Raw genomic sequence first — 27,702 nt, 5'->3', positions numbered from 1 at the left:
AAATGGGAGGATGTCCTGGAGAAGGACCGGCAGGTCTTCCGGCGAAGAGCTGAGAGGGAGGCTCGGCAACGTCGGGCTAGGGAAGCCCCTGGAGGATTCTTGTCCCCTCCCAAGGCCGGCACCCCGCAGGAGGAAGAGTCTGGAAGCCAGCAGCGGGGAGATGGTGTCGAAAAAGAGGAGGATGTCCCGGGTTGTAGTAGGGCTGACTCTCCCAGTGAGGCTGTAGGCTCAACAACCAAACACCCAGGAGGGGCCGAGGCGGTTAGTAGTGGAGTCGCTGAAAGGACTCAGGCTGCTGTCAGTCAGGAGGTTCACAATTTCACCGTGACTAGCTACGGCCCCACGCAAGTTGGCTGTGGCAGCGCCACCTCCTCGGATGAGGACCCCGGGCGTAGCCGGTACCCTGACCAGCCCTGGTGGTGGAAGAAGCCACCTTCCTCTGCAGCATGGGCCGCCTTAATGAAGGAAAGGAAGGAGGCACGAAAGAAGTGAGCTGGCTAAAAGGTCCGTTGACCTTCCACTTTCCTCTTTAGGACCCATCGGTGGTGGTCCTGTCTGCAGTTTGGGACTGTTACCCAGTGGGGGCGGAGTGCCCCATGTTGACTTAAGTTGAAAGAAGAGAAAAAAAAAATGAAGGACTGTTCCCCTACCTCCCAGGCCAGGAAGGCCTTAAGCAGCACCAAAGTTGTGTGCCCAGGAGAGCTGCTCTTTTTGTTTTTACTTTTTTTTTTTTTTTTCTTTTGTTGCGCTTGTTGCGCCTTTTTCTGCTGGAATTTAAAATGCTGAGGCACACCTGGAGGATGGATATCCTCTAAATCTAAGAGACTTGCGGCCTAGCGGGAAGAACCGGTGACCCCCGCTAGGGCCAAGAAGAAAGACTCACAGGGTGTTACCTGTGACTGTGTGCCTCAGAATGCAGCCCCAGCAGGAGATTGGGGGCTATTGAGGTGTTGACCTGCCTTAAAAATATGGACATGGACACTGCGTTTCCAGGGTCCTTACCAAGAAGGACCGGTACCTCTGAAAAGTTGATAATGGACTGTCCTGAATTGCTGTTCCGGGGCGCTTAACCGAGAAGGGCCGGTCTTCCATCCAAGAAGATGACCTCAGGACCAGTCGTTTACTAAAAATGTTTTAGTAAAATTTAGTAATGTAATATAAATTTATAGCTGTTGATTGATGTTTATTGCTTAGTGTGGTCAGGGACGACCAACATTAAGGTGTCGGGGAATGTAATAGTGGGGAAGGGCGTAGCCTTCCCTTGGTACTGAGATAGTTAAAGGAAGTGTTCCTGAAGTCAGACCTTCCCAACTGTGGTAGACCAAGCTAAGGGGGTTAGCTTTAGTGGTCCAGTTAGTAGAGTAGAGGGGGAACTTAGTGCCCGGATCAAGCCTTGAGTGATATAGAGCCTGTTTCTGGCATAATTTATTGTGGGCTGCAGTACCTGTAAACAGCCACAAGATGCCACTGTCCTGGGTGCAGATGTCAGGTTGAGTCTGCTAGCAGTGTTACAGACAGGGACGAGTTAATGCTGTGTGATGACAGCTCACTGAGGGTGGGCACATTAGGAAAGTCTCTGTTTAGTTTCCAGAATCAGGAAGGGATTCTTCAGTACGAGTTGGGACAGCAAATTGTTCAGACAGCCTGACTATAGTGGCTGCTAGGGTAGACGGGAGCTCCGTACCCTCAGACAGTGGGATCCCAGTGTGCAAGTCTCCCCACACAAGAGCACGAGTCCTGTTGGCCTGACGGAGAAACTCATCAAACGTAGTGAGGACACGGGGCACTTCTAGTCTGCAGGAAGCAGAGGAAGATAAATAGGATTCCAGGCTAAGATGTGGGGGAGAGATATCAGATCCAGGTCGCTGTCAGTACAGAAGAGTCTCTTGGGGCCAGAGATTAGGGTCACAGAGATGCTTCGCTTAAAGAGGGAACCAGGGCTGAAGGAGTTACAAGCACCTGTGAGAGAGATGATAACCTGTCGGGCTTATCCATTATATCTGCCTGTAAATATTGTACATATTCCTCTTCCCCAAGTAAAGTCCAAGTTCTGGTTAAGAACCTCGTGTCCTCTGAAATTATTGCTGCCCTGGTCCCAGAAGAAAAATGCCTGGAGACAGCCGCGATCGGATGGCTTGAAGTAAGTGAAGAGCACCACATACACAGCCACACTTCAGAGGGAGGACACGTATTGTCTGTAGGGTGCCATAGCGAGAGGGGGCTACAGCTCGCCCACGACTACCTCGCTGGGGCACCTTACAGCTACATCATTGAAGCGCAACCTCCAGGTATCGCTCTGGGATGCCAAGTCAGGTATGTGCATGTGTGCTGCAGCCAGATGTTACAGCATAGTGGGTGGGATTTATACCAATCCCATGCCCACTATGCGACTGCGGTACACCGGCGGAAACTGATATGCAGCACGTCTTTCCAGACCGCAGCATGTCAATCTCTCCTGCGGGTCCGCATGCGGGCTTTCCCCATAAACTAAATCTCTATGGGGAAAGTCTGTATGTGAGAAAAAAAAAAAAAAAAGAGGCCGGCGCTCATTTGCATAATGAGTTGAAGCCGGAGGCGGCTCCTCCACAGCCTTGGGGCCGCAGCGGGCTCCGGATAGTCTGCACATACTCTTATAGAAAGGAGAAGATGGATTGTTGGAGCTTCCCTAAAGGGGGCAAGGAAAAACATTTCATGCTTAATCTGAACCATGCAGGAAAATGACAAGGATGCCAGGAAGGTGGGAGGAAGATTGGCCTCTTTTGTACATCAATAGCAACAAGTAACTCAAAACAAATGGATCTAAAATACTCTCAAAAAGGGTTACTGACTAGAATTTACTTCAAATCCTCCTGAAAGAGTTCTCTTAAAGAGCTATTCACATGTTATTTAATTGCTTTAGTTAGCGAGAAAATAATCAAGTTTTCAATTGCCCTGTTTTTTTTCCTATCTGCTGTCATCCTCCTGCAACAACAGCTTTTATTTAACATAGCATAGAGCTGGTTTCCATAGAGCTTGGTCACCATTGACTGTCCAGACCCTGGTTGAGTGTGCTCAGCCATTACATTATAGGAGAAAAATTATGTCCTTTTATCCCAGCCGCCTCTCGCCAATCCATTTTCTCCTGTTAGCCTTGTGAAAATAAAAAAAAAATAAAAAAGTTGGAGCTAAAGCAACATTTTTGTAGCAAAAATGTGTTGTTTTTTTTTATTTTCATGGCTCAAAAGTGTAAAATTCTGTGAAGCACCTGCAGGTTCAAGGTGTTCACCACACATCTATGAATTCCTTGAGCTGTCTAGTTTCCAAAATGGGGACACTTGTGGGGGGTTTCCACTGTTTAGGCCAACAAGACATGGCTTCTGCTATCTATTCCAGCCAATTTTGTGTTCTAAAAGTCAAATGGTGCTCCTTCCCTTCTGAGCCCTGCCGTGCGCTCAAACTGTAGTTTTTCACCACATATACGGTATCGGTGTACTCAGGAGTAATTTCAAAACAAATTGTATGGTTCATTTTCTCCTTTGTGAAAATGCAAAATTTGGGGCTAAAGCAACATTTTTGTGGGAAAAAGTCCATATTCTTCCATATTGCTTTAAGTCTTGGAAGCACCTGAAGGGTTAATTAACTTCTCGAATGTGGTTTTGAGCACTTTGAGGAGTGCAGTTTTTAAAATGGTGTCACATAGGCCCCTCAAAGTCACTTCAAATTGTAGTCCCTAAAAAAATGTGTTTTAGAAATTTTGTTGAAAAAATGAGAAATTGCTGACAATCTTTTACCCCTTCTACCTTCCTAACAAAATAAATATGTTTCAAAAATGATGCTGATGTAAATAGACATGTGGGAAATGTTATTTAATAACTATTTTGTGTGATATAACTATCTGGTTTAAAGGCATAGAAATGTAAAAGTTTGAAAATTGCTAAATTTTTTGCTAAAACTCCAATATTTTTGCAAATAAACACAAAAAAATGGACCTAAATTTACCACTAACATGAAGTACTATATTTCACGAAAAAAACAGTCTCAGAATCAGTGGCACACGTTGAAGCATTCCAGAGTTATTACCTCAAAGTGACGCTGGTCAGAATTGAAAAAATTGGCCTGGTCAGGAAAGTGAAAACAGGCTCTGGCGCAAAAGGGTTAACCATTAAAATTTATTTTGATTAAAGCATTCTCCAGTGTCTCTGATTTATTTAGAATAATGCTGGAAATAGGAAGGGGAAGAGGGCCTTTTTACCTCTCTGTTTTTCCTGCCCCTATTAGGATGAGGGGGCAATCACATGTTGCTGTCATGATGGACTCTTGAAATTTAATTATTGGTAAGTGTAATCCTACCTTTCTGCTAAAAATAAAGTTCCAGTTTCAAGCTACAATGGTCAGTCTGGAAGTGAATCCAAAGAGGTGATGAATATTTTGACCAGAATGCACTTTTAGGTTGGTTTTACACATCCGTGTTACACAGAACATACTTGAACCGTGATGCATGAATTGGCCTCAGGTCTCCTGAACTGAACTAATCAGCCTCATAAGCAAATATGAGGCTGCCGAGTTAGAATCTGGAGGCTCATGGTCACTCCATGCATCACAGTCCGAGTACGTACTGCCATACACGAACATGTGAAACTGGCCTTTAGATCTAGGCCTATTAAACAGAGATGATCAATTCTATACAAGTCGATCAAAGCTTGTTTACTGGCTTGTTTATTCATACTGATGGGTACCATACAGCATTAAGTTGTTGTCAGCGCATTCCTGTCAAATAACAGCTAACAAGCATTTTGCTCATTCAGCGTGTAATTGCCGACATGTTTCCACATGTTAATAATCTTGAGCGAGTGTTTCAATGAATGCTCACCTATTATCAGCCCATCTAATGCTTCATTCACACATTGTGGCTCCATTGTTGTTTTTTTCCCACAATCAAGGTACAACTGCACAGTTTTGCCAAGATTATCAAAAATTGCTGTAAAACATTGCATTTTTCTCCCACACTTGGGGAAAAAATCGCAATGCGTGAATGCAGCTTAAAGACACCTTTAATGTTGAGACTTGAATAATCACTGCATTACTACTTATATTAGTAAAATAAAACTTTGTGATGGTAGTAACCTCTTCAAAGTCTTGGGTGGTAAACTGCTGGGCTGCCAGGCAGAGAGATGCTCCAGGGCTTATGGCTCTTCTTAGACTATGCTGTACAAGAGAAACATCTGTATATGTGTGAGATATCGGACTGCAGTGTATTAATGTTCCAAATGCATCAACGAGATGTGATGGGATCGCACTTAAATCCTGTTAAAAGATATAAATGACGTGAACTTTAGGGAACAATAAATAAACCCATAAAAATATATTTTTATTTCAGGATAAAAAAAATCCTGCATGACCTATATTGTATTAAGTAGGAAATGCACTACAAATCCATCGACCTGTTACAAAACTGGACACCACTATTTGGCCACATGCACATGTTCAGTATTTTACCTCAGTATTTCTAAGCAAAACTCAGGAAAGGAACTATTAGAGGAAAAGTATATTAGAAAAGCGTCACCACTAGTGTTGAGCGATACCTTCCGATATCGGGAAATATCGGATCGGATTGGATCGGACCGATAGCGAAAAAGTATCGGATATCGCCGATTCCGATACCGGAAACCAATGCAAGTCAATGGGACATAAATATCGGAATTAAAATAAACCCTTTCTTTCCTTGTAGGTTATTTCTACATGAAGGAAAACAACTAAGAATAATGTAGAATGTATTGGGGGAGGTGGGGGAGACAATAAAGGCATAGAGGTTTAGCCCAGTCAAATGGAATAGCAGGAATTAATATTTTTTTATTATGTTCTGAGTTACGGAAATATTAACTATGTTAAGTATTTTTATATTTTGTCAGATATTTATGTTTCACTACTTCCATGCTCTTCACCTTCTTTTTTACTTCTCCCACACTTTCTCCTTCATCATCCTCAGCATCTTTTTCATCCACTTCTTCTTCACCTTCTTCTTCTTCACCTTCTTCGTATTATTCTTTTTTTTACATTCTTCATATTCTACTTCTTCATCTTCTTCATATTCTTCTTCTTCATCATATTCTTATTTGTGACAGGCATTCCTGTAGTTGTTATCTATAAAAGGTTGGACATTACACCTTTCGTTCTGCCCGTCACAAAAGATTTACAACAGCATTTGTCCGCGTTCAGTTTGGCCTGCAGCAGCAGGTCTTTTCCAGGGGCACCACGAGGAGGAACGGACTCACCCCCATACACTGCTTAGTCATCTTCTGCTTATAATTTAGATATTATCTTTTGCTCTGATTTTTAGTCTTATGCTTAATGTTCTTCCGCTTTTTGTTCTGCAGCTTCTTGTATTTCTGCTTCTTGGTTTTCTGTCTCTTGTTTTTCTGTATCTTGGTGCTTGTCTTCTCTTCTTTGTCTTCTTGGTCAACTTCTTCAGGGTCATCTTCTTGGTCTTCTTCGGGGTGGTCTTCAGGGTCGTCGTCTTCGGGGGTCCTCGTCTTCGGGGTCCTCGTCTTCTTCGGGTTGGTCTTCTGGGTCCTCGTCTTCGGGGTCCTCGTCTTCTTCGGGGTGGTCTTCAGGGTCCTCGTCTTCTTCGGGGTGGTCTTCAGGGTCCTCGTCTTCAGGGTCATTGTCTTCGGGGTCCTCGTCTTCTTAGGGTTGGTCTTCAGGGTCCTCGTCTTCAGGGTCCTCGTCAGGGAGATCCAGAGTGATTACCAAGAACCATTTCAAAAAGCTTGAACTTGGAAATGTAGCAGAAGGTACAAGAAAGCTGAGGAACTACCGAGGACCAGCTGACGGTACTGGAACCCGGATGGATAGCAGAAGGTACAAGAGCCAATGGAACTACCGAGGACCAGCTGATGTTACTGGAACTCGGTTACTAAGCAGGAGGTACCTGTGCCAGAAAGCACTACCAAGGACCAGCAGACGTTGGTGGAACTTGGATACCGAGAAGGAGGCACCTAATCCAAAGGCACTGCCGAGAACCAGCTGACGGTACTGGAACCCGGATGGGTAGCAGAAGGTACAAGAGCCAATGGAACTACCGAGGACCAGCTGATGTTACTGGAACCCGGATGGGTAGCAGAAGGTACAAGAGCCAATGGAACTACCGAGGACCAGCTGATGTTACTGGAACTCGGTTACTAAGCAGGAGGTACCTGTGCCAGAAAGCACTACCAAGGACCAGCAGACGTTGGTGGAACTTGGATACCGAGAAGGAGGCACCTAATCCAAAGGCACTGCCGAGAACCAGCTGACGGTACTGGAACCCAGATGGGTAGCAGAAGGTACCCATGTAAAAAAAAAGTTCAAGGCCGCGAGCCGGCCGCAGTTACCAAAACCCACAGTCCTACAGAGGGTGCTTGTCCTATTGGCACTATGGAACCAGCCTTCATTGCCAGATCCCGCAGCCCACATAGGAGTCACCTAAACTGCAGGCACCATAGAGTCGGCTAACCCGACCGCAACACGACAGGACAACGCATTGGAGGCAAAGTGACGTTGACACTACCCGGAAACAGCTGGCGTGCTGGAACCAGGCTGGGCAGGAGGGAGTACCCGTGCCAAAGACACTGCCGAGAACCAGCTGACGGTACTGGAACCCGGATGGGTAGCAGAAGATACAAGAGCAAATGGAACTACCGAGGACCAGCTGACGGTACTGGAACCCGGATGGGTAGCAGAAGGTACAAGAGCCAATGGAACTACCGAGGACCAGCTGATGTTACTGGAACTCGGTTACTAAGCAGGAGGTACCTGTGCCAGAAAGCACTACCAAGGACCAGCAGACGTTGGTGGAACTTGGATACCGAGAAGGAGGCACCTAATCCAAAGGCACTGCCGAGAACCAGCTGACGGTACTGGAACCCGGATGGGTAGCAGAAGGTACCCATGTAAAAAAAAAGTTCAAGGCCGCGAGCCGGCCGCAGTTACCAAAACCCACAGTCCTACAGAGGGTGCTTGTCCTATTGGCACTATGGAACCAGCCTTCATTGCCAGATCCCGCAGCCCACATAGGAGTCACCTAAACTGCAGGCACCATAGAGTCGGCTAACCCGACCGCAACACGACAGGACAACGCATTGGAGGCAAAGTGACGTTGACACTACCCGGAAACAGCTGGCGTGCTGGAACCAGGCTGGGCAGGAGGGAGTACCCGTGCCAAAGACACTGCCGAGAACCAGCTGACGGTACTGGAACCCGGATGGCTAGCAGAAGATACAAGAGCAAATGGAACTACCGAGGACCAGCTGACGGTACTGGAACCCGGATGGGTAGCAGAAGGTACAAGAGCCAATGGAACTACCGAGGACCAGCTGATGTTACTGGAACTCGGTTACTAAGCAGGAGGTACCTGTGCCAGAAAGCACTACCAAGGACCAGCAGACGTTGGTGGAACTTGGATACCGAGAAGGAGGCACCTAATCCAAAGGCACTGCCGAGAACCAGCTGACGGTACTGGAACCCGGATGGGTAGCAGAAGATACAAGAGCAAATGGAACTACCGAGGACCAGCTGACGGTACTGGAACCCGGATGGGTAGCAGAAGGTACAAGAGCCAATGGAACTACCGAGGACCAGCTGATGTTACTGGAACTCGGTTACTAAGCAGGAGGTACCTGTGCCAGAAAGCACTACCAAGGACCAGCAGACGTTGGTGGAACTTGGATACCGAGAAGGAGGCACCTAATCCAAAGGCACTGCCGAGAACCAGCTGACGGTACTGGAACCCGGATGGGTAGCAGAAGATACAAGAGCAAATAGAACTACCGAGGACCAGCTGACGGTACTGGAACCCGGATGGGTAGCAGAAGATACAAGAGCAAATGGAACTACCGAGGACCAGCTGACGGTACTGGAACCCGGATGGGTAGCAGAAGGTACAAGAGCCAATGGAACTACCGAGGACCAGCTGATGTTACTGGAACTCGGTTACTAAGCAGGAGGTACCTGTGCCAGAAAGCACTACCAAGGACCAGCAGACGTTGGTGGAACTTGGATACCGAGAAGGAGGCACCTAATCCAAAGGCACTGCCGAGAACCAGCTGACGGTACTGGAACCCGGATGGGTAGCAGAAGGTACCCATGTAAAAAAAAAGTTCAAGGCCGCGAGCCGGCCGCAGTTACCAAAACCCACAGTCCTACAGAGGGTGCTTGTCCTATTGGCACTATGGAACCAGCCTTCATTGCCAGATCCCGCAGCCCACATAGGAGTCACCTAAACTGCAGGCACCATAGAGTCGGCTAACCCGACCGCAACACGACAGGACAACGCATTGGAGGCAAAGTGACGTTGACACTACCCGGAAACAGCTGGCGTGCTGGAACCAGGCTGGGCAGGAGGGAGTACCCGTGCCAAAGACACTGCCGAGAACCAGCTGACGGTACTGGAACCCGGATGGCTAGCAGAAGATACAAGAGCAAATGGAACTACCGAGGACCAGCTGACGGTACTGGAACCCGGATGGGTAGCAGAAGGTACAAGAGCCAATGGAACTACCGAGGACCAGCTGATGTTACTGGAACTCGGTTACTAAGCAGGAGGTACCTGTGCCAGAAAGCACTACCAAGGACCAGCAGACGTTGGTGGAACTTGGATACCGAGAAGGAGGCACCTAATCGAAAGGCACTGCCGAGAACCAGCTGACGGTACTGGAACCCGGATGGGTAGCAGAAGGTACCCATGTAAAAAAAAAGTTCAAGGCCGCGAGCCGGCCGCAGTTACCAAAACCCACAGTCCTACAGAGGGTGCTTGTCCTATTGGCACTATGGAACCAGCCTTCATTGCCAGATCCCGCAGCCCACATAGGAGTCACCTAAACTGCAGGCACCATAGAGTCGGCTAACCCGACCGCAACACGACAGGACAACGCATTGGAGGCAAAGTGACGTTGACACTACCCGGAAACAGCTGGCGTGCTGGAACCAGGCTGGGCAGGAGGGAGTACCCGTGCCAAAGACACTGCCGAGAACCAGCTGACGGTACTGGAACCCGGATGGGTAGCAGAAGGTACAAGAGCCAATGGAACTGCCGAGAACCAGCTGGCGGTGCTGGAGCCCAGGGTAAATACTAAAAACAGAAGAGCCAGAGGTGTATTTGGAGGAGGTTTTAAATCCGTACTACAGTGGATGTGGACAAAGCAGGAGAATTTGCCGGACACACAGCTGGGGATCAGCTGACGTTACTGAATCCCAATAACACTGGAGCAAGCGTTGACTGTGCAGACGGCACTTCTGAGCAGCAACTAGCGGTATTGGAGCCCAGGGTAAATACTAAAAACGGAGGAGCCAGAGGTGTAATTGGAGCAAGTTTTAAATAAGTAGCACAGTGAATATGGACAGAGCAGGAGAAATTGCCGTGAACACAGCAGGGGAACAGCTGACGTTACCGAACCCCAATAACACCGCAGCAAGTGTTGACTGTGCAGACGGCACTTCCGAGTGCCAACTGGCGGTGCTGGAGCCCAGGGATAAGAATGAAAACAGAGGAGCCAGAGGTGTAATTCGAGCAACTTTAAAATGTGTAGTACAGTGGATGTGGACAAAGCAGGAGAAATTGCCGTCCGCACAGCAGGAGAACAGCTGACGTTACTGAACCCCAATAACACGGCAGCAAGTGTTGACTGTGCAGACGGCACTTCCGAGCGCCAACTGGCGGTGCTGGAGCCCAGGGATAAGAATGAAAACAGAGGAGCCAGAGGTGTAATTCGAGCAACTTTAAAATGTGTAGTACAGTGGATTTGGACAAAGCAGGAGAAATTGCCGTCCGCACAGCAGGAGAACAGCTGACGTTACTGAACCCCAATAACACGGCAGCAAGTGTTGACTGTGCAGACGGCACTTCCGTGCGCCAACTGGCGGTGTTGGAGCTCAGGGATAATACTGAAAACAGAGGAGCCAGAGGTGTAATTGGAGCAACTTTAAAATCTGTAGTAGTGAGAATGTGGACAGAGCAGGAGAAATTGCCGTCCGCACAGCAGGGGAACAGCTGACGTTACTGAACCCCAATAACATGGTAGCAAGTGTTGACTGTGCAGACAGCACTTCCGAGCGCCAACTGGCGGTGCTGGAGCCCAGGGATAAGAATGAAAACAGAGGAGCCAGAGGAGTAATTGGAGCAACTTTAAAATGTGTAGTACAGTGGATGTGGACAAATCAGGAGAAATTGCCGTCCGCACAGCAGGAGAACAGCTGACGTTACTGAAACCCAATAACACGGCAGCAAGTGTTGACTGTGCAGACGGCACTTCCGAGCGCCAACTGGCGGTGTTGGAGCTCAGGGATTACAGTTCAGGTGGTAGAAACATGAACAGAACAGGAGACCTGGATACTGTTGCCAACCAATTATTTATTCTGGAAGAGGACTGGCAAATTCATGAGAGATCCAGGCCTTGTTCATTTTGAGAAAAGTAAGCCGGTCAACGTTATCGGAGGATAGTCGCATGCGACGGTCTGTTAGTACACCACCTGCGGCACTAAAGACGCGTTCCGATAATACACTAGCAGCAGGGCAAGCTAGCACCTCCAGTGCATACTGACTAAGCTCTGGCCATGTATCCAGCTTACAGACCCAAAACTTGAAGGGAGAAGAGCCGTCTGGGAGTACACTAAGAGGGCAAGACATGTAGTCTGTCACCATCTGACGGAAACGTTGCCTCCTGCTGACTGGAGCTGTCTGTGATGGTGTAGACATTTGTGGCGGCGGGGACACAAAACTTTGCCACATTTCGGCCATACTGGTCTTGCCTTGTGCTGAGGCGCTGCTTCTGCTCCCTCTTTGTGCAGAGCTTCCTCCACTGCCTCGACGCACTGAGCTGCTTTGTAAAGCACTAGCAGCACTGCTCTCGGTTGGAATGGAGAACATGATGGAATGCACCAGTGCGTCTTGGTACTCCCGCATTTTACGCTCCCGGTTCAATGGTGTTATGAGGCTTTGTAAGTTGTCCCGGTAGCGAGGATCTAGGAGGGTGGACACCCAATAATCAGCCGTGTTGAGAATGTGGGCGATGCGGCGGTCGTTTCTGAGGCACTGCAGCATGAAATCAACCATGTGCTGCAGACTGCCAACTGGCCAAGAAACGCTGTCCCCTGCTTGAGGCGTGATCTCTGCCTGCTCTGCATCACCCCACCCTGGCTCTAGATACTGACTACTAGAGCATTGTGTACCTCCCTCCTCTGGACAGATGTCTTCCTCATCCATTGACTCCTCCTCATCCTCCTCACAAAGTGTCCCCTGCCTAGGCCTTTGTGAGGAACCACGTTGCGCAGACTGTAGAGAAGCAGATGGCATTTGTGACTCCTCATCCTCCACCTCTTCCAAAACCTCGTCCCTTAGTGCTTGCAGTGTTTTTTCAAGCAGGCAGATAAGGGGGATAGTCATGCTGACTAGTGCATCATCTGCACTCGCCATCCGCGTGGAATAATCGAAGGCACGCAAAACGTGGCAAATGTCCTTCATAGAGGCCCACTCAGTGGTGGTGAAGTGTGAACGGCGCGCACTGCGACTTGTTTGCGCCTGCTGCAGCTGGTACTCCATTACTGCTGCCTGCTGCTCACACAACCTCTCCAACATATGTAACGTTGAATTCCACCTGGTGGGTAGGTCACATATGATGCGATGTTCCGGAAGACATAATCGGCGCTGCAGAGCTGCAATGCGTGATCTTGCATTGCTGGAACGCCGCAAGTGAGCGCACTCTATGCGGACCTTGTGAAGCAGTGCATCAAGATCCGGATAGTCCCTCAAAAAACTCTGCACGACCAAGTTGAGCACATGTGCCAGACATGGGATGTGAGTGAGGTTGCCTAGGCCCAGAGCTGCCACCAGATTTCAGCCATTGTCACACACTACCATGCCTGGCTGGAGATTCGCTGGCACAAACCACACGTCACTCTGCTGCTTGATGGCATTCCAGAGCTCCTGCGCTGTGTGGCTTCGATTCCCCAAAGAAATTAATTTTAATACGGCCTGTTGACGTTTGGCCACGGCTGTGCTCATATCGGTCATCATAACAGGTAACCGTTCACGGGTCGATGTGGAGGTAGACCGTGACGGCTCCTGCAGCGCTGATTCAGAGGAACTGGAGTATGAGGAGGAGTCAATGTGTACAGACTGGATTCCTGCAATCCTTGGAGTTGGCAGAACACGTACAGCGCCACTCTCAAGATCTGTACCCGGCTCCACAACATTTACCCAATGGGCAGTGAGGGAAAGGTATCGTCCCTGTCCATGCTTACTGGTCCACGCATCAGTGGTCAGGTGGACCTTGCTACTGACGGCGTTTTGTAGCGCATGTTTAATTTTTCCCTCCACATGATGTTGCAGGGCAGGGACGGCTTGCCTGCTGAAATAAAAGCGGCTGGGCACGTTGTATTGTGGGACTGCCAATGCCATAAAGTTACGGAATGTGTCAGTCTCCACCAGCCTGAATGATAGCATTTCAAGGGCCAGTAGTTTAGCAATGCCAGCATTCAGAGCCTGTGCTCGGGGGTGGTTTGCCGAGTATGGGCGCCTTTTCTCCCATGCCTGTGCTAACGATGGCTGTAGACTGGCCTGGGAGTGTGAGGATGACTGGGAAAGTGGTGCTGTGGGTGGAATTACACTGTGTCTCTGTACAACAGTGCCAGAGATTCTTCCATGGCGATCCTGTGAGGAAGCCGAACCAGCTGTGTGTGAGCTGGAGGAAGAGGCTACAACACGAGCTGAAGAGGTGGTAGGTGGCGCTGTAGGTTGGCCTAGGTCTTCAGTGTGTTTGTGTAACTCCACCACGTGCTTGGTCCGCACATGTTTCCACATATTTGTGGTATTGAGGTTGCTGACACTTTTCCCTCTTTTCACCTTCTGATTACACAGCTTGCATTTGACAAAGCAAATGTCATCTGCAACTGTGTCAAAAAAGGACCAGGCACTGCAAGTCTTGGGAGCGCCCGCTTTGGATTTTGGAAGAGCCATGCTCCTAATGGGTGCCGAAGTGGAGGCTACAGGCAACCAAGTCTGCCCCCTCCCTCTCCCTCCTTTTTGGGCCGTTCGGGGAATCTCTTCCTCAGAGCTGCTCCCACCACCTTCCTGTCCCTCACGCCATGATGGGTCAAGGACCTCATCATCTACACCACCCTCTTCAAACAACTGCTTCTCCTGGGTAGTCTCGACAGCACAGTACGCACCAGAAAGTGGCACCTGAGTCTCATCATCAGATGCGTACTGAGGTGTGCTGCTGACCATAGGCACTGGCCCACCCGCCTCTTCAGATTCAGAGAGACAAAACGGTTGCGCATCACTGCATACTACCTCTTCTTCAAATTCTCGAATTCTGCTTGGCTGGCCCCCTCTTTCCAAGCCAAGAGATTCAGAGAACAGAAGTAGAGATGGCTCCTGTCCAGGGCTCTCTGACTGCCTGGGCAATTTGGCAGGTGGTGAAGAGACAGATGGGTGCTCTTCAGTGCTCAGGACCTGAGAGGATCTGGAACTAATTGAAGTCGATGCGTTAGCTGCCATCCATCCGACAACGGCTTCAATTTGGTCCTCGCGCAGCAGTGGGGTACGGCTAGCTCCTACAAAGCTGCGCATAAAGGACTGTTCCCTGGTAAAACTGGGGGATGCTGAGTCACTGGTGCCCGCAGCAGGCACAGAATCCCCACGTCCTCTCCCTGCAGGCACAGAATCCTCACGTCCTCTCCCTGCAGAAACTCCACGCCCACGACCACGACCACATGCCTTACTCCCTGCCTTCTTCATCTTGGTAGACTGATAAAGATAGGCAGAAAAGTACTAAGGGCTTAGTGTGCTTATTCCTGAACAGCTGCTAACAGGTATAAGAAACACTAATTTTATAAAGTGTGGACTAGACTTTAATATGAGCTAATGTGGCCTACACAACTGTAAAGTGGAGTGTTTGGTGAACTTTATTTAGGTTTTTTTTGTCACAAAAAGACACTGGATGTGCCTAAAGATGTAATAACGATAGTATCACAAACTTTTTGTAGCTATTACAATGTAGGAAGGTAACCTACAATGCAATAGATGAGGCTGCAAAAAATAGGCTAATACTAATCTGGCTGGGGCTGCAGGGCCCAATGCTGCAGAAAGGCTCCTCTATCTACTCCTATATAGTGTGTTTGGAATCAATTTAGCTGAATATGGATGGAACCACCACACTAATAGGAGATATCAGGAAAAATTATGAATTGGCAATAAAGGACAATGTATGAGGCAGTGACACACACTGAGTGCACTACAACCAGACGGGGTTGAAGCACACACTACAGGGTGAGCTGCACTCACACACCAGACCTTGCAGACAGCGGTGAACAGTACAGATGCAGAGCACTGTGCACTAGTGCTGCAAGACGGAAAAAAAATTCTCTATCTACTCCTATATAGTGTGTTTGGAACCAATTTAGCTGAATACAGATGGAACCACCACACTAATAGGAGATATCAGGAAAAATTATGAATTGGCAATAAAGGACAATGTATGAGGCAGTGACACACACTGAGTGCACTACAACCAGACGGGGTTGAAGCACACACTACAGGGTGAGCTGCACTCACACACCAGACCTTGCAGACAGCGGTGAACAGTACAGATGCAGAGCACTGTGCACTAGTGCTGCAAGACGGAAAAAAATTTCTCTATCTACTCCTATATAGTGTGTTTGGAACCAATTTAGCTGAATACAGATGGAACCACCACACTAATAGGAGATATCAGGAAAAATTATGAATTGGCAATAAAGGACAATGTATGAGGCAGTGACACACACTGAGTGCACTACAACCAGACGGGGTTGAAGCACACACTACAGGGTGAGCTGCACTCACACACCAGACCTTGCAGACAGCGGTGAACAGTACAGATGCAGAGCACTGTGCACTAGTGCTGCAAGACGGAAAAAAATTTCTCTATCTACTCCTATATAGTGTGTTTGGAACCAATTTAGCTGAATACAGATGGAACCACCACACTAATAGGAGATATCAGGAAAAATTATGAATTGGCAAAAAAGGACAATGTATGAGGCAGTGACACACACTGAGTGCACTACAACCAGACTTGGCTGAAGCACACACTACAGGGTGAGCTGCACTCACACACACAGACCTTGCAGATAGCGGTGAACAGCACAGGGAACTGTGCACTAGCACTGCAAGGCACAGTGATTTAGAAAGTAGCTTGGGTAAAGCAGTATAGAGCAAATAGGTAGCTAAAACTGTCCCTCAGAACAACAGCGTCCTATCCCTAACTGAATTCACAGCAGAGTGAGCTCAAAATGGCGGCGGTGGCTTTTATAGTGCATCATGACATCATTTCAGCAGCCAATCACAGCCATGCCATTAGTTAAGATGCCTACATGCCTAACAGGATGTGCCCACACTTCTTAGGATCCTCATTGGCTGAATAAAATGAAAATGTCTCATTGCATTATGGGAACTTCCGATTCCGGTATACGATATTGCAATAGTATCGGAATTAAGTATCGGAATTCCGATACCGCGAATATCGGCCGATACCCGATATTTCAGTATCGGAATGCTCAACACTAGTCACCACTTCTGTATTTATCACCCACTCCTGGTTTTGGCTTACAAATATGGATGTAAAATACTGACCAAATACTGAACGTGGCCTAAGAGAGCATATCATCACTGTTGAAACTCTTTAACCCCTTTCTGACTCGATCAGTAATAGTACATCGCACTGGTCCGGGCCTATTGGACCAGGTATGTACTATTACGCATCACGGGATCACGCCCGCACACAAGCGGTGTGGGGCTATCGCCGCTGGGTGTCAGCTGATTGTCACAGCTGACACGCGGTACTATGTGCATGGAGCTGTCCCGCACCGCTCCCAGCACATTAACCCCTGAAATGCTGCGATCGAAGTCGATCGCAGCATTCCGGGAGCAAGGAGAGGTAAGCGCTGCTTACTTACCTTTTCTCCGGCGTCTGTGTCGGGTCCCGGCAGTTGCCATGGTGACCCAATGTCATCATGACGACATCCGGGTCACCAGGCATCAGTTAGCTAGATCGTGCTCAGTGCATGGTCTAACTTATGTGTGCATGGCTGCAGCCTGTATAGCATAGAGATACTGCTGCAGCATTTCCACGCTATGCAAGCGATTTGCCTTCAAAAAGTGAAAGTCCCATAGTGGGACAAAGTGTAAAGGTAAAAAAAAAAAGTGTCAGAAAGTGAAATAAAATAAATGTAAAAATATTTATAAAAAAATAATAATAATCCAAAAAAATAAACATATACTGTACCCATAAATAATTATCATTATGAAAAAAAACAATAAACCAATAAAAGTACACATATTTGGTATCGCTGCGTCTGTAACGACCTGACCTATAAAACTGTCCCACTAGTTAACCTCTTTAGTGAACACTTTAAAAAAAATAAATAAAAAGCAAAGCAAAAAATTATGTTTTATCATCATACCGCCAAACAAAAACTGGAATAAAACGCAATCAAAAAGACAAATGCAAATAAAAATGGTACCACTGAAAACATCATCTTGTCTTGCAAAAAACAAGCTGCCATACAGCTCCATCAGCCGAAAAATAAAAAAGTTACAGCTCTTAGAATAAAGCAATGCAAAAAAATATTTTTTCTATAAAATAGTTTTTATTGTGTAAGCGCGCCAAAACATAAAAAAAAATATAAATGTGGTATCACTGTAAACGTACTGACCCGAAGACTAAAGCTGCCTTATCAATTTTATCACACGCAGAACGGCATAAAGAAAAAACCCAGAAAACAATTCCTGAATTGTTGGTTTTTATTTATTCTGCCTCCAAAAAAAATCAAAATAGAAAGCGATCAAAAAATGTCACATGCCCGAAAATGGTACCAATAAAAATGTCAGCTTGTCCCGCAAAAAACAAGCTGTCACATGACTCTGTCGGCCAAAATATGGAAAAATTATAGCTCTCAAAATATGGTGATGCAAAAAAAAAAAAAAAGTTTTTTTTAGTGTGTGACAGCTGTCAATCATAAAAACATGATATGAATCTGGTATCACTGCAATCGCACCGACCCAAAAAATAAAGTCGTCTAAGCCCTTATACGGCAGGAGGAAAGGCATAAAAAATAAATTCTAGGGTTAGGGTTGTGTTAGAGTTAGGGTTGTGCTAGGGTTAGGGTTGTGCTGGGGCTGGGATTTTTTGAAAAGTAAAGAAAAAAAAATTATGACGGTATGGCGACTAGTGTTGAGCACAAGTGCTCGCTACTTGAGTTTGCATCGGGTGCTCGGGTATGCACCGAGTATCGCGGGTGCTCGAGTGACATGCTCAAGTCTCTGTCCCTTATGTTTTGCAGCTGTTATACAGCCCAAAAAAAAACTTGCAGGGATTGCCTGCCATGCACGAGCGATCCCCACATGTTTTTTTTGGGTGTCTAATAATCGTGAAACATGTGGGGCAGGGACTTGAGCATGTCACTTGAGCACCCCCAACACTTGGTACATACCCGAATACCCGATGCAAACTCAAGTAGCGAGCAGTTGCGCTCAAGACTAATGACAACTTATTCAATATGATGACCTAATGTTACCAAATTCTGTGTCGTACCTCTGGGTTCAAAATGTTCAATATACCCCTTGATAAAATCCTTGAGGGGTGTAGTTTCTAAAATTGGGTCACTGGTGTGGTTTTTTTCACTGCTTAGGCGCATTAGGGGCTCTCCAAACGTGACATGGCGTCCGCTCTCGATTCCAGCCAAGTTTGTGTTCAAAAAGTCACACAGTACTCCATCCCTTCTGAACACTGCTGGGTGCCCAAACAGTGTATTTTCCATCAAATATGGGGTTATTGGCGTACTCAGGAGAAATTGCACAACAGTTTTTGGGGTCCCTTTTCTCCTCTTACCCTTGTGAAAATAAAAAATTTGGGGCTAAAAGATAATTTTTGTGGAAAAAGTTTGATTTTTATTTTATTTTCACGGCTCTACGTTATAAACTTCTGTGAAGCACCTAGGGGTTCAGGGTGCTCACCACACATGTAGAGAAATTCCTTGAGGGGTCTAGTTTCCAAAACGGGGTCAGTTGTGAGCGGTTTACACTGTTTAGGCACATCAGGGGATCTTCAAACACGACATGGCGTCCGCTAATTATTCAAGCAAATTTTACATTCAAAAAGTCATATGGTACTCCTTCTCTTCTGAACCCTGCTGTGTGCCCAAACAGTGATTTTCCCCCACATATGGGGTATCGGCGTGCTCAGGAGGAATTGCACAAAAAATTTTGGGGTCCATTTTTTCCTCATACCCTTTTGAAAATAAAAAAATTGGGGTCTAAAGTAACATTTTTGTGAAAAAAAGTTAAATGTTCATTTTTTTCTTCCACATTCCAAAAATTCTTGTGAAGCACCTGAAGGGTTAATAAACTTCTTCAATGTGGTTTTGAGCACCTTGAGGGATGCAGTTTTTAGAATGGTGTCACTTTTGGGTATTTTCTGTCATAAAGGCCCCTCAAAGTCACTTCAAATGTGATGTGGTCCCTAAAAAAATGGTTTTGTAAATTTTGTTGGAAAAATGAGAAATCGCTGGTCAACTTTTAACCCTTCTAACTTCCTAACAAAAAAAAAAATTTGGTTCCAAAATTGTGCTGATGTAAAGTAGACATGTGGTAAATGTTATTTATTAACTATTTTGTGTCCCATATCTCTCTGATTTAAGGACATGAAAATTCAAAGTTTGAAAATTGCGAAATTTCCAAAATTGTTGCCAAATTTCTGATTTTTTCACAAATAAACGCAAGTCATACTGAAGAAATTTTACCACTATCAAAAAGTAAAATATGTCACGAAAAAAACAATCTCAGAATCAGTGGGATCCGTTGAAGCGTTCCAGAGTTATTACCTCAAAGTGACAGTGGTCAGAATTGTAACAATTGGCCTGGTCATTAACGTGCAAACCTCCCTCGGGGTTAAAGAGGGTCTGTTACCTGGTCAAATGTGGCCAAATTTTCCTCTTATTTTAGTCCCGTTGCTTTTTCTCTTCTTTTTTAAATTTGCCATATAATTTCAGATATATGGGCCTTTCCATTTAATACACCCAACATGCTAACTTTTATGGTCTTTACCTAGGGGACATTATATGATACTTTGCAAAGTTATTAAGTTAGCAACTCCCCCTTGATAATTACCATAAAAATTTGCATATTGGGCATGCTAAATATAAAGGCACATAATTGATTTAAAAAAAGAAAATAAACAAAATACTCATGGGGGGGCAACAGCAAAAAAATAAGAGGAAAAACTGGCTACTTTTGACATGGTGATCTTTTTAAAAACGCAGTTAGGATTACTTACCATCTGACCTATAAAGGCGGGCTCCTTGGTATTACACTTCTTAGAAGATAAATCTGCATAGGACCAGAAATTGCACTGAACAGAAATGAATACCTGCTGGTCAACACCATCGCCATATTTCTTCCCAGGTATGAATAAAGTCATGTTCCTGCTCTCCAAAACTTGGGAAAGACATACAATGAAATGGGCATATAAAAGTTGAATATAACCAACAATAAAAAGAATACAAAAAAGGTAGGTATGTATATGAGAAAATAAACAAGCTAATTCTGGAGAATTTACATATACTTTCAAGGTCCGCAGTCAAGTGAAGGTTGGAGGTGAACACCAAAAGTAGAAATGTAGGTGCACATCTCCAAACACCCAGTAATTTCCTAGGGAGTAAAATTTGAGGATAGTGACTCTGTACCATCATTATTCCACAAATATTATACTGTACCTGATAATAATAGATCAAGTTTCTCTTTTTTGTAGGTGTTGATATCCCCAATAAAGCACACTCCACCTTTGGCCACTAAAGCACTACCAGCATGGATAATGGCAGTACCTGTTCCCAGTTCATCTTTAGTTACTGTAGCAAACAAATCATTGAAATGTGTATGATGAACTCCACGTGGAATAAGACAAATACTGTACCTCATCAGTCTGAAAAGAGAAGGACATCTTGTCACAGATATGAAACCAAAACTATTTTGAACACAGTTGTTTTTATAAGTCAAGTAGAAGTGACCTGAAGAGCCTTGGCCCACTGGATAGGTTATTGAGTGCTGGAAGTACTGATCCTAATTTAAATGGGGTAATGGTCCAACATGGTCATCAATGCTCTGTTCTTTGTCTATGGCACCAATAAAAGTAGTGCACTGCCTCTCTATTCATTCTAATAGGCATCAGGTGAGTGCTGCAAACGTCAATCTCCGATGCTGCAAAGAATCAGTGGATCAGTAGTACATGCTCCATTCTATTCTTGAGATCGGTAGGTCCACAGCGGTCGGACCTCCAGCAATTGGAAAGTTATCCCCTATTCAGTGGCAGTGGATAACTTTTAAATTTGAGAACACCCCTTTAAGGTTGATATATTACATCATTAGGAAATAAAATGCATTACTACTTGTACTTTTCTTACCGCTCTACAATCATTGTATCATTTGTCACAACCATTAGATCGAGGGGATTTCCAATTTCTTTGTCTTCATTACATGTCTGCACAAGACTGAGCAGCATACAAAGTTTTAGAGTATTGTGCATTCCCACTGGAACAACTTGTGCAGCAAAAATATTTGCAAGGATACAGGTGAAAATCCACGGTGAGCTCAGAGTCTTCAAGTGAAGTTTTTGTAATGCTTTGCATATTGTATGGGGACCTGAGAAAGGGGGGGAACGTACATTAGGACATTTTGCACTTAGAGACCTTGGAAATCATTAGGGCTTTGCTCATGAGCTGTATATTTTTATCCAAGCTTTGGGAAATGCTTTTCCTGATCTCAAAGAAGGAGATTTCATATCGTCATTGGAATTATATATCCAGCTCCTGCAAGGATACTTGATACATTGTAGTCCACAGAGCCTTAGTGAAAAGGTATGTGTTGTGTATACGGTATTTAATACATCTCATAAAATGCTTTGTTTGTCTGATTGCCCACTACTGATGTCCCATTAAGACATCCCCCATTCATATGGCCGTCCTAGAAAGTGTAGAGCCGCTCCTGCTCTGGAGAACTCACACAACCGAGGAATGAATTCCTTTGAATTGGCACCATGTAATATCTGATTTTTCCCATAGTTGTCCTGTCTAGGTTTCCCCTATTTTTTATATAACTGATGAAAAATACTTACTGCTTGCAATATACTGATGAATATTATTAGCTTCTATACAGACTGTTACTTGAGAGCCATTCAGGCCACATACTGGTATACCAATTACTCTATATCTTCCTCCAATTTTCATTCTGTCTATTAATTCATCTACAGAAGAACATAAAAGGAATCTGTTAAAATAAAGCTGTAATACATGTCTAAATGTAATAAATATAACGCTCTAGAAGTGTCAAGGGTGTGTTAACATGTGGCATGCTGTATTGCAGGACTGACATACTGAATGTGAACATATCCTTATTGTCTACTGCATTGGGGACTGGTCGCTGTCTCCTCGCTGTTAGCAAACTCTCTTTGCCTTGACTGACGTCCTGCCAGGCAAAGCTAGTGTTAGCTTCACACTCTGGGAAAGACGGCAAACGTGGAAAAAAGGCCTTGCCATCAGCTAGAAGACTGAGACTAGTACCCTCTGCTATGACTAGTAAAAATGGCACACAAAGCTTTTATAATTTCAACCTATCCCTCCTTATAAGAGCAACAATTTGAGTAAGCTGGCGTATAGAAATGTTGAAATCCTGTAGAATGCCAACAGTGGTTTAATAACCAGATTTATGATGACAGATTTCCTTTAGCCTGTGGACTTTGCAATAAAGAAGAGTATGTCACACAGCTGTCCTGCTATACCAATATCACATCAGAAAAAAAAAGCCATGCGAAGACGACAGCTTCCCTTTAATGATAATGAATGCACTGCAAATGTCATGAATATAAGCCTGAAATTTGCATTTTTCTGCTATCACGCTATATGTGTGTGTATATATATATATATCAGATATGAAATGAAAGCCAAAGATTTACCTCTAAGAAACACTGCATATGACTGGAAACGGTAATTCTGATGTGTCGCACAATATCCTTGGAAAATGCGCAGGATCTTTGAATCCATGAATTCAATAACCTGTTTATCTAGCAAGACATATATAAAGGTCATTTACTTTGTTGAGGTCACCAAATACAGCACTTATATCACGTACCACCTAGAACTCTGTATTTTACGTCTTCTTTTAAAGGTGATGCACATAAGTCACAAAAAAAGTCTTGTCTCACTGTTGCAGACTCTGTAGCCCCAGGTGTGTGGATACGTATGTATCGGAAATCTAAAGTACAGAAAACATACATAGCTAATAAATGTGCCACTGTTTGTCTACTCCAAAACCGAAGAAATGAGACGGAACATATGTTGGTATAAGTGCAATGTCTAGGAGTACATTAACACTGTGGCCATTTAACAAACAAAACCAAGGATAAAAACAAAATTAGCATATACCTTGTAGTCAGTAAATAATGAATAGTAATAGTACATGTAAATAACAGGGTACTTAGTTGATGCTATGACACTATTTTGATCAAAAAAGTCTGTTACGCTTTTTTGATCGAAATAGTATTGTCTACTAAATGGCCACAGTGCAAACATGTACCTACACATTGCACTTATACCAACATATGTTCCGGATCATTTCTTTGGTTTTGCTGTTGTTATTTGTACTCTGTACAAACAGGAGCGTGGCTCTCAATTTTTTTCAGCTGAGCATTTTATGTATATAGCTTCCCATGGGCAGGTGTCTGAGCTGTCGGGCCTGGGTCCTGCTCTGCCCCATCCATATTGAGGTCTGCTGATACATAGTGAGGTTTAATAGTAGAGATAGGACAGTCTCGATTGGGGACACCTTGTCGTGGTGGGATGGCCTTTTACACTTTTCTGATTAAAATAGTGTCAACTAAGTACCCTATGTTATTTACATGTACTATAACCATTTACTTACTACTGGATATTTACTCATTTTGGTAACTTAGTAGACTAACAGTCAAAACCTGACAGCATCAAACTCTGATAGCAGAATAATAAATGTGACAGTGTCAGATGCTCTGAGACAGGACTCTAATGGAATATGAAGCATAAAAAGGAAAACATAAGCTAATTTTTAGAAATTATGATCAAGAGTTTTTCTTACCTTTAGACAAGGGACACTGGGTATCCGAGCACAAAAACCGAGCTCCCTGAGTATATTTATTAACTGTAGACATAGCTATGACTGTTCCTTCCATCATATAAAGTCTTTGGGATCTATGGTCCAAGGGGAACTCGCAGAGGCGTAAGTGATAACCAGGGAGGTTCGGGAGATGTGTCACCTTCAAAATGACATTTATCTAAAGAATATAGTAATGAAGATTGTCTTAAGGCATTATACATGGACCAGGCCCAGCGTCAGCTCCCAACGCACCCAGGCAAGTGCCGGGGCCCTGAGCAGGCGTCGAGCTCCCCTGCACGCTATGGGACCCGTGAGAGGTGCGGTGCCGGTGTCAGCGTCCGCCCCCCCCCCGCTTATTCAGGGCCCCGGCAGCCGGCACATTACTTACCTCTCCCTGTGCCTCCGCAGCAGCTCCTGTGTCTTCCGCGGCTGCTGCACTGTGACGTCTCAGGTCAGAGGGCGCGTTGACGTCTTTCCACCGCACCTTCTACTGAGCAGTCACAGCGCAGAGCAGGAAGATGGCGGCGTGGGTGAGGAGTCCGGAGCTGAGCAGAGGCAGGTGAGGAGAAGTGAGGCATTTGATTTTTTTTTTCTTTATGTATGGACTCATGGAACATTTATATGATGGGCGGGGGGGATGATGACATCCTGCATGGGGCATTATATGGGTGGGGGGGGGAGTGACATCCTGGATGGGCCATTATATGAGGGGGAAGTGACATCCTGCATGGGGCATTAAATGGGGTAGGAGGAGTGACATCCTGCATGGGGCATTATATGGGTGGGGGGGGGGAGTGACATCCTGCATGGGGCATTATATTGGGGGGGAGTGACATCCTGCATGGGGCATTATATGGGGGCGGAGTGACATCCTGCATGGGGCATTATATGGGGGGGGAGTGACATCCTGCATGGGGCATTATATGGGGGGTAGTGACATCCTGCATGGGGCATTATATGGGGGGGGGAGTGACATCCTGCATGGGGCATTATATGGGGGGGGAGTGACATCCTGCATGGGGCATTATATGGGGGGGGATTACATCCTGCATGGGGCATTATATGGGGGGGGGGGATGACATCCTGCATGGGGCATTATATGGAGGGGAAAAAGTGACATACTGCATGGGGCATTATATGGGGGGGGGAGTGACATCCTGCATGGGGCATTATGGCATTATATGGGGGGGAAGTGACATCCTGCATGGGGCATTATATGGGGGGGGGAGTGACATCCTGCATGGGGCATTATAAGAGGGGGGAAGTGACATCCTGCATGGGGCATTATATGGAGGGGGGAAGTGACATCCTGCATGGGGCATTATATGGAGTGGGGGGGAGTGACATCTTGCATGGGGCATTATATGGGGGGGGGGGGAAGTGACATCCTGCATGGGGCATTATATGGAGGGGAAAAAGTGACATCCTGCATGGGGCATTATATGGAGGGGAAAAAGTGACATCCTGCATGGGGCATTATATGGGGATGGAAATGACATCCTGCATGGGGCATTATATGGCGGGGAAAAAGTGACATCCTGCATGGGGCATTATATTGGGGGGGAGTGACATCCTGCATGGGGCATTATATGGGGGCGGAGTGACATCCTGCATGGGGCATTATATGGGGGGGAGTGACATCCTGCATGGTGGAATTATATGGGGGGTAGTGACATCCTGCATGGGGCATTATATGGGGGGAGTGACATCCTGCATGGGGCATTATATGGGGGGAGTGACATCCTGCATGGGGCATTATATGGAGGGGAAAAAGTGACATCCTGCATGGGGCATTATATGGGGGGGAGTGACATCCTGCATGGGGCATTATGGCATTATATGGGGGGGAAGTGACATCCTGCATGGGGCATTATATGGGGGGGGGAGTGACATCCTGCATGGGGCATTATAAGAGCAGGGAAGTGACATCCTGCATGGGGCATTATATGGAGTGGGGGGGAGTGACATCTTGCATGGGGCATTATATGGGGGGGGGAGTGACATCCTGCATGGGGCATTATAAGAGAGGGGAAGTGACATCCTGCATGGGGCATTATATGGAGGGGGGGAGGTGACATCCTGCATGGGGCATTATATGGAGGGGGGGAGTGACATCCTGCATGTGGCATTATATGGGGGGGAAGTGACATCCTGCATGGGGCATTATAAGAGGGGGGATGTGACATCCTGCATAGGGCATTATATGGAGGGGGGGAAGTGACATCCTGCATGGGGCATTATATGGAGTGGGGGGGAGAGACATCTTGCATGGGGCATTATATGGGGGGGGGGGAAGTGACATCCTGCATGGGGCATTATAAGAGAGGGGAAGTGACATCCTGCATGGGGCATTATATGGATGGGGGGAAGTGACATCCTGCATGGTGCATTATATGGAGGGGGAAGTGACATCCTGCATGGGGCATTATATGGGGGGGGGGAAGTGACATCCTGCATGGGGCATTATATGGGGAAGGGGGGAGTGACATCCTGCATGGGGCATTATGTGGGGGGCACAGCCTGCATGGGGCATTATGTGGGGGCCAGTATCCTGTATGGAGCGTTATATGGGGGCCAGTATCCTGTATGGAGCGTTATATGGGGGCCAGTATTCTGCATGGAGCATTATATGGGGGCCAGTATTCTGTATGGAGCCCTTTATGGGGCCCACAATACTGTATGGAGGACTATACTGCCCGATCTGCACTGTGCGCTGCAAGGATTCGCCAGTTTCTGAGCTATTGTAGAATTTACAATAGATATCACTCATGTAATGTAAGAAGTGAAATCTTTGGCATTGTACTATATACAGTACAGACCAAAAGTTTGGACACACCTTCTCATTTAAAGATTTTTCTGTATTTTCACGACTTTGAAAATAGTACATTCACACTGAAGGCATCAAAACTATGAATTAACACATGTGGAATTATATATTGAAACAACTGAAAATATATGTCTTATATTCTAGGTTCTTCAAAGTAGTCACCTTTTACTTTGATGACTGCTTTGCACATTCTTGGCATTCTCTTGATGAGCTTCAAGTGGTAGTCACCGGAAATGGTTTTCACTTCACAGGTGTGCCCTGTCAGGTTTAATAAGTGGGATTTCTTGCCTTATAAATGGGGTTGGGACCATCAGTTGTGTTGTGCAGAAGTCAGGTGGATACACATCTGATAGTCCTACTGAATAGACTGTTAGAATTTGTATTATGGCAAGAAAAAAGCAGCTAAGTAAAGAAAAACGAGTGGCCATCATTACTTTAAGAAATGAAGGTCAGTCAGTCCGAAAAATTGGGCAAACTTTGAAAGTGTCCCCAAGTGCAGTTGCAAAAACCATCAAGCGCTGCAAAGAAACTGGCTCACATGAGGACTGCCCCAGGAAAGGAAGACCAAGAGTCACCTCTGCTTCTGAGGATAAGTTTATCTGAGTCACCAGCCTCAGAAATCGCAGGTTAACAGTAGCTCAGATTAGAGACCAGGTCAATGCCACACAGAGTTCTAGCAGCAGACACATCTCTACAACAACTGTTAAGA

At 45.9% G+C, this 27,702-nt stretch overlaps 1 protein-coding gene across 1 annotated transcript in view; it reads right to left on the bottom strand.

Moving 5' to 3' along the window:
• Positions 1-27,702, bottom strand: part of MCMDC2 (minichromosome maintenance domain containing 2) — a 78,913-nt gene that overhangs the window by 7,199 nt on the left and 44,012 nt on the right. The window contains exons 4-11 of the mRNA XM_073676739.1: positions 24,149-24,344; positions 23,171-23,293; positions 22,995-23,102; positions 22,158-22,286; positions 21,448-21,685; positions 20,764-20,969; positions 20,325-20,485; positions 5,104-5,283 (exon numbers count right to left, since the gene is read on the bottom strand). Of these exons, the coding sequence (XP_073532840.1) occupies positions 5,104-5,283; positions 20,325-20,485; positions 20,764-20,969; positions 21,448-21,685; positions 22,158-22,286; positions 22,995-23,102; positions 23,171-23,293; positions 24,149-24,344 (1,341 nt within the window). The remainder of the gene's footprint in view (positions 1-5,103; positions 5,284-20,324; positions 20,486-20,763; positions 20,970-21,447; positions 21,686-22,157; positions 22,287-22,994; positions 23,103-23,170; positions 23,294-24,148; positions 24,345-27,702) is intronic.

This window comes from Phyllobates terribilis, unplaced genomic scaffold (genome assembly GCF_046119375.1).
Source record: "Phyllobates terribilis strain yellow unplaced genomic scaffold, ASM4611937v1 Scaffold_4__5_contigs__length_816908805, whole genome shotgun sequence".
Taxonomy (NCBI): domain Eukaryota; kingdom Metazoa; phylum Chordata; class Amphibia; order Anura; family Dendrobatidae; genus Phyllobates; species Phyllobates terribilis.
Note: the sequence above shows the minus strand (reverse complement) of the source record. Positions and strands in the feature narration are given on the sequence as shown.